The sequence below is a fragment of the Phyllopteryx taeniolatus genome, chromosome 1 (assembly GCF_024500385.1).
Source record: "Phyllopteryx taeniolatus isolate TA_2022b chromosome 1, UOR_Ptae_1.2, whole genome shotgun sequence".
NCBI lineage: Eukaryota > Metazoa > Chordata > Actinopteri > Syngnathiformes > Syngnathidae > Phyllopteryx > Phyllopteryx taeniolatus.
This window is the reverse complement of record NC_084502.1, coordinates 35,261,452-35,274,523: the sequence shown is the minus strand read 5'-3', so window position 1 is coordinate 35,274,523 and position 13,072 is coordinate 35,261,452. Positions and strand designations below refer to the sequence as shown.

The following is a 13,072-nucleotide window of genomic DNA, read 5'->3' as shown; positions in this document are numbered from 1 at the left end:
CCAGCTGACTTCGGGCGAAAGGCGGACTACACCTTGAACTAGTCGCCAGTCAGTCGCAGGGCACATATAGACATGGACAACCTACAAAGCTTCAACAATTAGTGTCCTCAGTTCCCAAACGTTTATTGAATGTTGTTAAAAGAAAAGGTGATGTAACACAGTGGTAAACATGACCCTGTCCCAGCTTTTTTGCAACGTATTGCAGCCATAAAATTCTAAGTTAATGATTTTTTTGCCAAAAACAATAACGTTTATCAGTTTGAACATTAAATATCTTGTCTTTGTAGTGTATTCAATTAAATATAGGTTGAACATGATTTGCAAATCATTGTATTCTGATTTTATTTACACAACGTCCCAACTTCATTGGAATTGGGGTTGTATTTGCACTTGATTCCGCGTCTGCATCTGGCACAGGGTGTTTTGAATCTGTGCAGGTTACAATGAAATCTCAAGATTATTAAGGCTTTCTGGAGAGAAATGCGCCGCCTAAGGTCAGAAAGCTTGGTCTCAGTCAAAGGTCATCGGTCCTCCAAGAGGATAACGACACAGCTAAAATACACAGCTAAAAATACCCAAGAATAGCTAAGAGCAAAAACATTGGACTATTCTTCAGAACTCTGATGTAATTTCTATTTAACATATGTGGAAGGAGCTGAAACATGCAGTCTGGAGAAGGGACTCTTCAAACCTGAGACAGCTGAAGCAGTTTGGTGATGAGGAGTGGGCCAAAATACACGGCGACAGGTGCACATACTGTATTCTTTCCCTGAGCATTATGGGGTTTTCTTTCTTTCTTTAACAAGAGGGCAACAACAATTTTATCCATATGTGTATAGCGTTTACCCCATTTGCTAGTAGCTACAACTTTTCTCGGAATACTTTCTTCAAGATGTTGTCTGTGGAAGTTTTCAAAGTGTTAGAGATTACTTGTGCTCGACCCAAGAGAGGGCCTGCTGGCTCGCCGTCTCTCTTCCAGTTCATCCCAAAGATATTTGATGCGGTAAAGGTCAGGGTTCTGTGCAAGTTCATCCACGCCAAACTCACTCAAGCATGCCTGTATTTCCTGCTGGAAGCAGGGCCTTTTCCAAACTGTTGCTACAAAGTTGGAATACACTTGTTCAAAATGTCTTGATTGTTTTTTTTCTGCAAGTACTTTGCTGATGACTGTTGGTAATAATTTCACCTAAAATAATTAACTCAAAACACAATTATTCTCTATCTATGTCTGCATCAGATATGATCAGAATTCATATTGTTGTTTGACTTCAAACTGTACACATGAAGCTGTTTCAGCCTAGTTCTCTCTAGTTGACTCATCTTTTGACAGTGGCTTCACATTTCTATTACAATTACTTTTTTTAAAATAGTACAACAGTCATGAAGTTGGAATCTTAGCCTACCCTCCTTTGAAAGATACCTAGATACAATATTATTTTCTCTCTGGGCATTGCAGGCATAGCTTGTAAACATGACAATGACCCAGCTGAACATCACTTAAATCCACCCAGCGCTTCAATGTTCTACTTTTGATAGGTGGCTTCTTTTGTTTCCTATTTATAGGACTCTTTTACTCTCTGTTTCTGTCAATCAGCCCCTCCCCCATCACTCTTCAATTTTGTGGGATGGGTCACAAGCTTTTTTTAATGCCAAAGTCCCACAGCACTCCCAAGACTGAACCAGTGCCACGTTTGTCAGAGGAAACGAAGGAACAGCAGGGATGGATGACGTCTATAAAGCAGCGGTAAGTGCAAATAAGGCCGAGTGTATTTATGCTATCTGATAATATTTCATGTACAAATGCATACCTGAATCAAAATCGTGCATGTATTCAACTCGAACATAATCTATCTGGAAATATGATATGGTAGACATGTCATTGTGTGCATATAGCTGAGGAGCCATTGTGACCGTTAGGCCCTTTCAATGTCATGTCAGGAAATCGTCATAGGATTTACCGTAATGAGAATGCACACGTAAGAGAGACTAAAGTATAAAGGACAAAGTTGTTCATGTGATTCTGGATTAGAACTGAGTGCAGTTCTGCAATTGAAAATAATGATAAATACTGAGATGATTTTTTTGAGATCATACTTTTGTGACGCTTCATACTGCCCTTATTTTTGACAAAACTATCATTAAAACATTAAGTACAGCGTACGGAATAAAGATTATACAGTATATGAAATGAATTGCTGTTTCTGGTTCCTTTTCCTTTTTCTGTTCTTTTCCTTTGGGGGACACAACATTAGAAACTTTGCAATGTTCCTTCATATTGTGAACAGTTATTTAAAAGGAAACTGGGGTTAATGCCCCAGTGTAACAATAGAAAAAGAAAAAACAGCTGGAAATAAAAGGAACAGCTGATGGTGCTCCCACCCTGAGAACACACACATACACACATGTACATAACTCTATGACAATCGATCTCGTACACACTTTCCAACAACCAGAATAGAAGTTGAAGACAGCTACATGACATATCACTCATAAAGCTTAGCCGTGTATAGAGGAGCAGTACATTTAATGCTTGTCCTGTCCTGTTTTTCTATCTAGGTTGAGAACTTGACAGAGGAGCAAAAAAATGGTAAGCAAACAAATGCTTAATCTTATTATGCTACTTCCACCAACAGTCTTGGAGGCAAAAACATACTGTAACATCTCAACCAAAATCACATGAAAAATTACCTGTGTAATTCCCAAACAAATCGTGGAGTACAGTATATGCACAGTGTGTGCCACTGGCGGGCCATACATTTGCTACCTGGCTTTTACCTGACTTATTGCACCTCTTAATAGCACGTCTGTCATGTCACAATTGTAAAAATAATCAACACTAGACAAACACGCAATAGAACAGCATGCAACTGTGCCACATTCATCTCCCAGAGCAGTTCTGAATCAATATTTATCGAACAACATCACCAAAAAATAAAACATTCCATTAAATACATCATACTAACCAGAGATGCTGATTATTACTAATGTGTGCAGACCGCTACAGATGTGTTTTTCTATGGTCTAAATTGGCTGTAACAAGTTTTGCTCTCACCAACCAACCATAGGATGGAAAATCGCTGCCGTCATCGAGGACCAGGGCTCTGGGCCTGCGAGCAGAGAGCATTTGAAATCATATTGGTTAAAAAAAAAGCAAATAGTATAGCTAATATAGTTCCAGTTACACTGAACAGCACTACTGATTCTGAAGGCCCTGGGCACATTACATTGACATGGCAGCACATAGAGGGTGAAATGTGAAAGCTGAAAATATTTTTGAGGGTGCATGTAGGGGTAGTATGCAGCATGATTGTTTCTGTATATTTGGTATTGTGGTCCAAGTGGTTGGCATGTCTGCCTTGCAGTTGAGATGATTCGGGTTCAACCCCAGCTCAGGCCCTCCTGTGTGGAATTTGCAGGTCCTCCCCACATTTGCATGGGTTTTTTTCCAGGCTCCCTGGGAAACTCTAAATTGACTGTAGTCTATGTGTAAATTATTGCTGGATGTTCTGTCACTACTGTGATTATTATCTTGTGGATTGTGTGTGTTAAAGAGGCTACAGACCGAGCTGGTCAGGCGCTAGTCGCCATTTTATAACCAGAATTATGAGTGCTTGAGACAACATGTCATCAGCATCTCTCGCCTCATGCCTGAAGATGGTCAGACAAGTGTGCCCTCCCCGGGTCGGGGATGAGACCCTGTCCAAGTGGAGGAGTGCAAGTATCTTGGGGTTTTGTTCTCGAGCAGAAGTGGCAATGGTACTCAAACTTTGTATAAGTAAAAGTACAGATATCTGTGTAAAAAGACTCAACTCCTGTACTTAAGTAGAAGTAAAATAGTACAAACTCTGAAATGTACTCTCATACAAAAGTACAAAGTAAAAATGAATTTTCCCTGTTAATGTTATACAAGGCGGCACGGTGTCCGACTGGTTAGAGCGTCAGCCTCACAGTTCTGAGGAGCGGGGTTCAATCCCCGCTCCCGCCTGTGTGGAGTTTGCATGTTCTCCCCGTGCCTGCGTGGGTTTTCTCCGGGCACTCCGGTTTCCTCCCACATCCCAAAAACATGCATTAATTGGGGACTTTAAATTGCCCGTAGGTGTGAATGTGAGTGCGAATGTTGTTTGTTTGTATGTGCCCTGCGATTGGCTGGCAACCAGTTCAGGGTGTAGCCCACCTCCTGCCCGATGATAGCTGGGATAAGCTACAGCACATCCGCGACCCTAGTGAGGAGAAGTGGCTCAGAAAATGGATGGATGGATGGATGGATGTTATACAATATCTGTTGTGATAACTTGGCAAAGCATGTTTTTTTTCTCTGCACACACTATAGTTTCCCTCTTTCATCAACTTACAGAACATAATGTCGTACCGAGAAGAAAAAAAAAATCAAGTTACATAAAACGTAAAATTAATATGTTTTATATGTATAAAGCAAGAACTAGATATCATTGGCTCGATGTTTATGCTATCAAAACCTGTTCTGATTTCCTTGCTATCATTTTGAACTGAGTAAGAAAAAAATGCAAAATTAGCTAATGATAACCACTGGAAAAATACATCTATGTATTTTTTCTTCAGATGAGATGGTGAATTATTCGTATTATTATTTTTTGAGTGGCACAATACACAACACATTCCAAACAATGTCGCTTCATGTCGCTGTTGTCCTTGTTTTTTTTCCCGCCTTATAAGAGCCCAAGATTTCAAATCAATCAATCAATCACATTCTCGGTTGATGTTACTTCTGTATTTGCGTTTTTTTAAATTTATTTTTTGTCATGTCATCATCCACAGAGTTTGAAAAAGGAACAATCATATTTTGACAAAAGTAGTATAAAGTACCGATTTTTGGTTTCTAATGTTGAGAGAAAAAGTAAAAATTCATCAGAAGAATAAACACTCAAGTAAAGTATAGAGATACAAGAAATTCTACTTAAGTACAATAAATCATATTTGTATTTTGTTACTTCCCATCATGGCTCACATGTGAGGGAAGAATGAAGAGAGAAATCATCAGGTGGATCGGTGCAGCGCCTACAGTGATGAGGACTCTGTATCGGTCTGTCGTGGTGAAGAAGGAGCTGAGCCGAAAGGCAACGCTATCAATTTATCAGTTTATCTATGTTCCTGCCCTCACCTATAGTTAACAGCTGTGGGCAGTTACCGAAAGAACAAGATCGTGGATAAAGGGGTCAAAATGAGTTTCCTCCGCAAGCTGTCCGGCCTCTCCCTTAAAGATAGGGTGAGAATCTCGATCATCCATCAGGGAGGGGCTCAGAGTCGAGCTGCTGCTCCTCCACATTGAGTGGACCCATTCGTTAGGATGCTTCCTGGAATCCTTCCCAATGAGGTGGTGCGAGCACATCCCAGCGGGAGGAGGCCCCGGGGAAGACCCAGGACACACTGGAGAGTCTGTCTCTCGGCTGGTCTCGGAACGTCTCAGGATCCACCCGGAAGAGCTGGACGAAGTGGCTGGGGAGAGGCTGCTAAAGTTGCTGCCCCCGCGACCTGACCCTGGATTAGTGGAAAAAGATGGATGGATGGTCTAACGAGGATACAGTATATCATGATGGTGATGTTTTCAGGGTGGTGTAGGGCTAATATCCAAGTCCGAGGAGATGTGGGACCAGTTGTGATGTAGGAACAGCCAGGATTTGTAGATGACAAAAAGGAATAAGGCTGACTAAGTTTAGAAAAGAAAGATATTACTGAAACTGAAACTTAGATTCTTCTCAAGCTTCTTTGCTGCTTGTGCTGCAAAGCTGGGAACAACTGCTTCCCTAGCCACCGCCAGTTCTCGCTGTGATGCTGGGCTTCTGCTAGCTGTGGAATGTCCCCAATTATTTGTTTGCAACTACCTTCTATACCTATCATTTACACGCCTCTATGCTAAAATCGTGATTTTTTTCCATCGAATTGGCCACAAAAAAAAAAAAAAAAAAAAAAAGAATAACTCCATCTAGCTACCTCGCAGGATTAAGTTTGTGGACAATAAACCGCCATGTAAACTATAGCAAATTTTATATGAATCATAATCTGCTCTCAACACAATAAATTGAATCTAACAGCTTTTTAGTGTTACTGCATAAATTGAAACTATGTTGTCTGTGTGTCCCACAGAGTTCAAGGCTGCCTTTGACATCTTCATCCAAGATGCAGAGGACGGCTGCATCAGCACTAAGGAACTGGGGAAGGTGATGAGGATGCTGGGGCAAAATCCGACGCCTGAAGAACTGCAGGAGATGATCGATGAGGTGGATGAAGATGGTATGTCAGCCCTAAAAAGAGCAAACAGTGCATCATGGATGTGATACACTTAAAAAATGAATTGGATAACAGGTGGATTTTATAGCAGCTCACTTATGATAAGATTCTTTATCTTTTTATCTATTCACAGGCAGCGGCACAGTTGACTTTGATGAGTTCTTAGTTATGATGGTCCGCTGCATGAAGGAGGAGAGCAAAGGAAAATCAGAAGAGGAGTTGGCCGAACTTTTCCGCATGTTTGACAAGTATGCAACTGTCACCCAATCCTACATGTTCTTAGTTAAGTGAAAACTTGGATGAAAAACTCTTTTTATCTTGCGTTGAGGAACGGAGATGGTTACATAGATCTGGAGGAGCTTAAGTCCATGCTCGAGTCTACTGGAGAATCCATCACTGAAGATGACATTGAGGAGCTGATGAAGGATGGAGATAAAAACAATGATGGCAAAATTGATTATGATGGTACATTCTTCTTCTTCTTCCTATTATTATTATTATTTTTAAAAAATACATCTGCAAAATGTTTGCAAAGTGTACTCATCCCTATAAAATGCACGGTGTTTATGCCTATGCCAAAAGCCGGAATGTCAAATTAAAAGCTTAGATCATCAAAATATTTTTTATAGCCACTGATTAAAATAAAATGTATTAATCCTCCCCATATAAATGTCCATAATATTTACTTAAACGAAAAAGTTGAATTTCTATTCAACATTTGCCATTAAGAAACTAACCCCCCCCCAAAAAAACCTGTATAATAAAATAAATCAATTGTTGACATACTTGCGAGGGCAATACATGCCAAAATGGACAATGGAGGCTCAGGTGGTTTTAAAATGCTAGTGGGTTGCTTTTTAAAGATCGGAAAAAATGTCCGGAGAAAGGACAATCGAAATATTGGTAATGCCTTCCATTACTGCATTAAAGCAAAAAGAAGCGATAGTTACTGTAATTGCGTTGCTATTCTAACACAAAACTTGTGTCAGGGTTGTTGAAGTGTTTGATTTCATGTGTTCTCTCCAACAGAGTTCCTGGAGTTCATGAAAGGTGTTGAATAAAGGATTCAGATGGAGGCCACAAAATGCTGAATTATTTGCCTTCTGCTGCTGGATTAAGTCCTTCAGATACTGTAGGCCTCTGTTCACTGTGTGCTTGAAGCGCCACACGTCTTCAGTGGGCATGTATCATTTCTTTCTTGAAACAACTTCAGTGAAGGGCCAAGATTGTTTTACAAATCCCCAGTACACAAACACGATTTTAAATAAAACTATTTTCAGAACTACACGTTTGGCTGGGCTTCATTTGTGATGAAAAAGTATCAAAACATTTTCCATCCATCAAGCTGTCCTTTTTCTATAACGCTTATCGTTAGGTTTGCGGGCAACAGGTTCAGATTCAGACACATTTATTGATCCCAGTGCGGGCAATTAGTTTCCTGTTTTGGACTAATCCAAGGTTGACCAGCTTCCTGAAGCATATTGCATTTGAACTAAAAGGTTCCACTGTACAAAGTCATGGACTCAATAAAAAGGTCAGAATAGAATGTGGGAGTTGACGGATGTGTGATTTTCCCCTCACAAACATCTATCATTATAGGCTCATTTTGCTTTTTTCTCGCCATTTGGTCGTGAAATGGGGAACCTTTACCGCATGGATGTTATATTTCAGAAGTAAAATAGAATAAAAAGAAATGCAGACTGACGAGCCACAACAGTGGGTGGCTCATAGCCCCCCATTTAGCTCGTGTAGCCCACATTTCCTGTGCTTGGTCTTTCTTGTACGCCTACAGCCCAATGAAACAGGAAATTATAGACACATCAGGAAAGTGTTGAACAGCATCAAAACACGTTCAATTGTAAGCGAGTGGAGACTTAAGACGAAGCTTCTCAAACGACCAAAGGTAATATTTACCCACAAAATGCTTTTGATTTGGTGTATTAAATTCTGAATTCAAATTCGACAAATGTTAAAAGATTATTCAGCACATTTCAAAAAGAAATTATAATGTGAGTTTTACTCACCAGTAAAACATTGTTTATCAATTATCAACAATCATTTAGATGAATGGATATTTCTGTACTGACATCCATAACAATACAAAATATGAACATGTTGTCCATCTGACGCTCTAAAAATAAGGATACTGTAATCCACCCACCTATCCATTTTCTACAGTGCTTGTTTTCATTAGGTTCACAGGCCAGCTGGCGCCTATCCCACCTGACATGAGGCACGAGGCAAGGTACACCTTGGACTGGCCGCCAGTCAATCGCAGGGCACCTACTGGCATAAGCAAGCAAGCAAACAAACAAACAAAAACATTCACATGGCACAGAGAGAACTGGCAAACTCCACATAGGAAGGACGGAACTGAGATTAAAACTCCAATGCTCACTGTGAGGCAGATGTGCTAACCACAATACCACAAAATGTTTCCCATATTTGCAAAGAACCAAGCATTTTTTCCAACCTGTATTCAGGTGCCCAAGGTGCACACCAGGAGGAGCAGCACAATGTCCATTGAAATGAAGCATACAAAATACAGGGGGGGAAAAAATCATTCATTTCTTACATTCTATTTAATTATGTCATTACTATATGTTTTTTATAAAGTACAATATTATAGCATCAGTGCTATTTACTAATTTTAAAAAAAACACATTACAAGCATTTTGTTTTTTGGAGGGGGAGGCTGGAACGGATTAAGAACATTTGCATTTATTAAAATGGGGAAAGATGATTTTTGATACAAGTGTTATGAAATACGAGTGTGGTAATGGAACAAGTCATATCTTTATCTAATTCTGTTTCACAAAGCCAACAAGCATGTTTGCTGTTATGTTTCTCTGAGCATCTGCTCTTTTAGCAGGTCATCATCCATTCAGCAATGAGTAACCAAACAGCAGTAGAGTGTCAAGTTCCTTCAGCAGAGTACCAGGTCTACTTGTTCCCAGCCGTCTACATCTTCGCTCTGGTGTTTGGTCTCCCGGGAAACCTGGCTGCGATCTACGTGTTCACCTTTAGGGTCAACCCGCGCACCGCCTTCAGCGTGTATATCAGCAATCTGGCTCTGGCAGATGTCGTCATCCTGTGCACACTTCCCTTCCGGATCCACTACCACCTCAACAGGAACAATTGGGTGTTTGGCGACGTCGCCTGTCGGATCACGGGGGTCCTCTTCTACGCCAACATCTACATGAGCATTTGCTTCATGACGTGCATCTGCGTGGACCGCTACATGGCCACGGTGCATCCTCATGCTTACCTGAAGCTGCGAAGACCCCGGTACTCTCTGCTCATCAGCACCGCTCTCTGGGCTGTCGCAGGAGTAGCTGTCGTAGTCTTCATCCTCATGGGCCCTCTGGAGACAAAAGGTAGCAAATCAGGGAACCACAGCTGCTTTGAGAACTTCGCTGTCCAGGAGTGGAGCTCCCGTCTGTTGCCCTACAGCATTCTGAGCCTCATCTTCTGCTCGCTGCTGCCATCCGCCATCATCTTGGTGTGCTACCCTCTGGCCGCCAGACGCATTTCCAGGATGCACACAAGGATGGCCCAGCGAGCCTTGAGGGTCATCTACACCATCCTGGCCATCACGCTGATTTGCTTCCTGCCCAACCACGTGGTGTACCTGCTGCACCTGCTTCGCCGCTTGGAGGTCATCCAGAGATGCCCCCTGGCCAATGCCATCTACAACGCCAGGAGGGTCACCATGGCCCTCGTCATCCTCAACACATGCCTGGACCCTCTGCTCTATTACGTCACCACCAGCCACTGCACATGTAAGTCCCTGAAAAGGACTTGGTTTAGAGTCCGGAGGCGTCAAGGTGTTTACACCATCACAGTGCGCTAAGATGGTACGAGCTTTGCAATACTGGACATTGGACCAGAGCTCTTAGTTGACCCTGAAACTTAATGCTAGAATTGTTGGCTTCCAACTTTGTGATAACAGCAAATCAAGGTCCATAAAGGCATGTTTAGATGAGCCTATCAAGCAATTTTGTCATGAACTAGTTCAGGGGTCATCAACCTTTGTGAAACTGAGAGCTACTGCTTGGGTACTGATTAATGCGAAGGGCTACCAGCCTGAAACACATTTCAGAAATATTTTTTCTCAACTTACCTTAAATTATATGATAGTAATACTTAATTTGATTCATCAATGTGAAGATTGATCAGTTTAATGATTTCTCACAATAATTATCAACAATGATTTTAACATTGTTTTAACACAACTGGCACATTTTATAAGGTAGGAAACCTTCAACGTGCAACCCTTTATTTCTATGAATATCTGCAGGCGTTTACATTTTCAAATAATTACTTCTAGAATATTCTTAGAAAATCACAATATCCCATTTACGAGGAGCTATCTTTCGAACAGGCCCATGGGCCACTTATGTGGTCCTTGGGGATTACCTGGTGCCCGTGGGCCCCATGTTAATGAACCCTGAATGAGAAACAGCAGTCACTAACCTTTTTTGTGCCACAGACTGATTTCATATTAATACCTATTTTGACAGATCGCCATAGAAACAAATAAAAACCATATGATTAAATGTACATTACAACTTGGATTGCAATACATACAGTGCTGTGAAAAAGTATTTCTCCCCCTTCTCAAATTCTTATTTTTCTGCATATAGTTTCTCCACTTTGTTAAAAATCATCAAACTAATGTAAAAATCAGAAAAAAGATATCCCAAGTGAACTTAAAATGCTGTTTATTGAAATTGCAATTTTATTTATTAAGGGAAAAAAATATTCAACGCTACCTTGGCCCTGTGTGAAAAAGGTATTGCTCCCTAAACCTATTAACTGGTTGGGCCACCCTCAGCAGAAACAACTGAATTCAAACATTTTCTTTAACAGAGTCTTTCACATCTCTGTGGAGATATTGATGACCTTAATGGAAGGCCATTAAGGTCATGCCACAGCATTTCAATCCACTCCAGACTTTGACTAAGCCACTCATAAACCTTCATTTTTAATTAATCATTTTTAAAAATTTATTTCACGTACAATATTTATTTCATATTCTCATTAGTTCCTTCAAGTTGCAATCATGTGCACAGTTGCGGTAAAAGACTGCATAGGAGGACGCATGAAATAGTTCTGACTCCCCTTAAGATTTAGTGAAGATATTAAAAGCTACCAAAAGCTCCAAAGAACCACGTGATCATTTTGTTTTTTAAGCCACTCAGAAGTTGACTTGCTATTGTGTTTTTGATTGTTGTCCTGCTGCAGAACTCAAGTGTGCTTCAATTTGAGGTCACAAACTGAAGGCTGACCATTGTCCTTCTGGATTTTCTGGTGGAGAACAAAATTCATGGTTCCATCAATCACAGCAAGTCAAGAGCAGAGAGTCAAAGCAGCCCCAGACCATCACACTACCACCACCATGCTTAACTGTTGGTGTGAAGTTTTTTTTCTGAAATGCTGTTATATTTACACCAATGTAACGAAAAACACACCTTCCAAAAAGTTCAACTTTCGTAGAGAGCCCACAGGATATTCTCCCAATAACCTTGGGAATCATTCAGAAGTTTTTTGTTGTTTTTGCAAAAGAAAAATTTGTCTTTGTGTTCCTTTTGGTCACCAGGAGCCTTGGAACTCTGCCATGGATGCCATTTTTGTCCAGTCTCTTCCTTATTGTTGAGTCATGAGCACTGACCTTAACTGAGGCAAGGGAGGCCTGCAGTTCTTTAGATGTTGTCCGGGGTTCATTTGTGACCTCCTGGATGAGTCATCGCTGTGCTCTTGGGGTAATTTTTGTAGGCTGGGCACTCCTAGGAACTTTTACCACTGTTCCATGTTTTCTCATTTTGTGAATAATGGCTCTCACCATGGTTCAATGAAGCCCTAAACCTTTAGCAAGGACTTTATAACTATTTCTGAAATGGTAGATGCCAATTACAGTACTTTATTTCTCATTGCTTTCCAAACAATGGGATTAGCCACAGTTAATTCATGATTTAACAAGGGGGCCATTACTTTTTCACACAGGGCCAGGTAGCTTTGAATAATTTTTTGCCCATTCATTAATAAAATTACCCTTTAAAATTGTTACTTACTTTGTTTACTTATATTATCTTTGTCTGATATTTACATTTGTTTGATGATCTTAATAATTGAAGTGGGGAAACTATGCCCCCCCCAAAAAAAAATAAAAAATGAAATGGCTTCATTGTGAGCTTGTCGCTACATCACAGTTTGTTTTTTAATGCAAGTCAACTATAGGAATAAACCCTTACAATAAGTAGGAGTGCTGATATTGTTTCTTAAATAAAGCTTTCATTTTCTTGAAAGTCGAAGGCTCTTATTTCCTTTTTAAAGAAGCACTCCAAACACATTTTGTATTCATAAAATATTTTTTGTTCAGTCTCTCTGTTCGGTTTGCTTCGTGATCCGTTGGTTGGGGACCCCTCAATTAGAACAGTTAAAGGAAACTCTCAGTTCCAACATTAGTACCATCTCACGTCACAATTGGACCAACTTTCACGCACACCAACATCTTGCTAAAAGAAGAGTTCAAGCTGTTCTAGCAACAAGGGATGGGGGAGGGGGCAGTTCACTTTTCATTTTTTGCAGGTGTCCCAATATGCATGAATGTTTATTCAGGAACTTTACAAAGGAAAAATGTTTTTCTTTTTTTTTTTTTTTTTTACCTTGTCCATCAAAAAATGCCTTCGAGTCACATGTGTACAGTTATAATGATACATTTGTAATGCACTTTTCATTTGAGAATCTAAAAGTGCTTACAAGTATTAAAAAAAAAAAAAAAGGTGAAAACATATGCAGTAAATAA

General features: G+C 40.3%; 2 protein-coding genes across 4 annotated transcripts; both read left to right on the top strand.

The window, feature by feature from the left end:
- Positions 1-1,615: 1,615 nt before the first annotated feature.
- On the top strand, positions 1,616-7,551 carry LOC133486412 (troponin C, slow skeletal and cardiac muscles-like). Its single transcript, XM_061791494.1, has 6 exons — positions 1,616-1,744; positions 2,557-2,587; positions 6,121-6,267; positions 6,398-6,512; positions 6,593-6,729; positions 7,294-7,551. The coding sequence occupies exons 1-6, from the start codon at positions 1,721-1,723 to the stop codon at positions 7,323-7,325; spliced, it is 486 nt and encodes a 161-aa protein (XP_061647478.1). The 5' UTR covers positions 1,616-1,720; the 3' UTR covers positions 7,326-7,551.
- A 549-nt stretch (positions 7,552-8,100) lies between these two features.
- On the top strand, positions 8,101-12,957 carry LOC133486388 (P2Y purinoceptor 1). 3 transcript variants are annotated; one of them, XM_061791442.1, is made up of 3 exons: positions 8,115-8,167; positions 8,459-8,509; positions 9,137-12,957. In XM_061791442.1, exon 3 carries the CDS (start codon positions 9,155-9,157, stop codon positions 10,115-10,117), a length of 963 nt encoding a protein of 320 aa, XP_061647426.1. In that variant the 5' UTR covers positions 8,115-8,167; positions 8,459-8,509; positions 9,137-9,154; the 3' UTR covers positions 10,118-12,957. The 3 variants fall into 3 exon arrangements, with proteins under 3 accessions (XP_061647437.1, XP_061647426.1, XP_061647416.1); XM_061791453.1 differs by lacking the exon at positions 8,459-8,509 and having other exon boundaries at positions 8,101-8,167; positions 9,134-12,957; XM_061791432.1 differs by having other exon boundaries at positions 8,123-8,167; positions 8,443-12,957.
- The last annotated feature ends 115 nt before the right edge of the window (positions 12,958-13,072 follow it).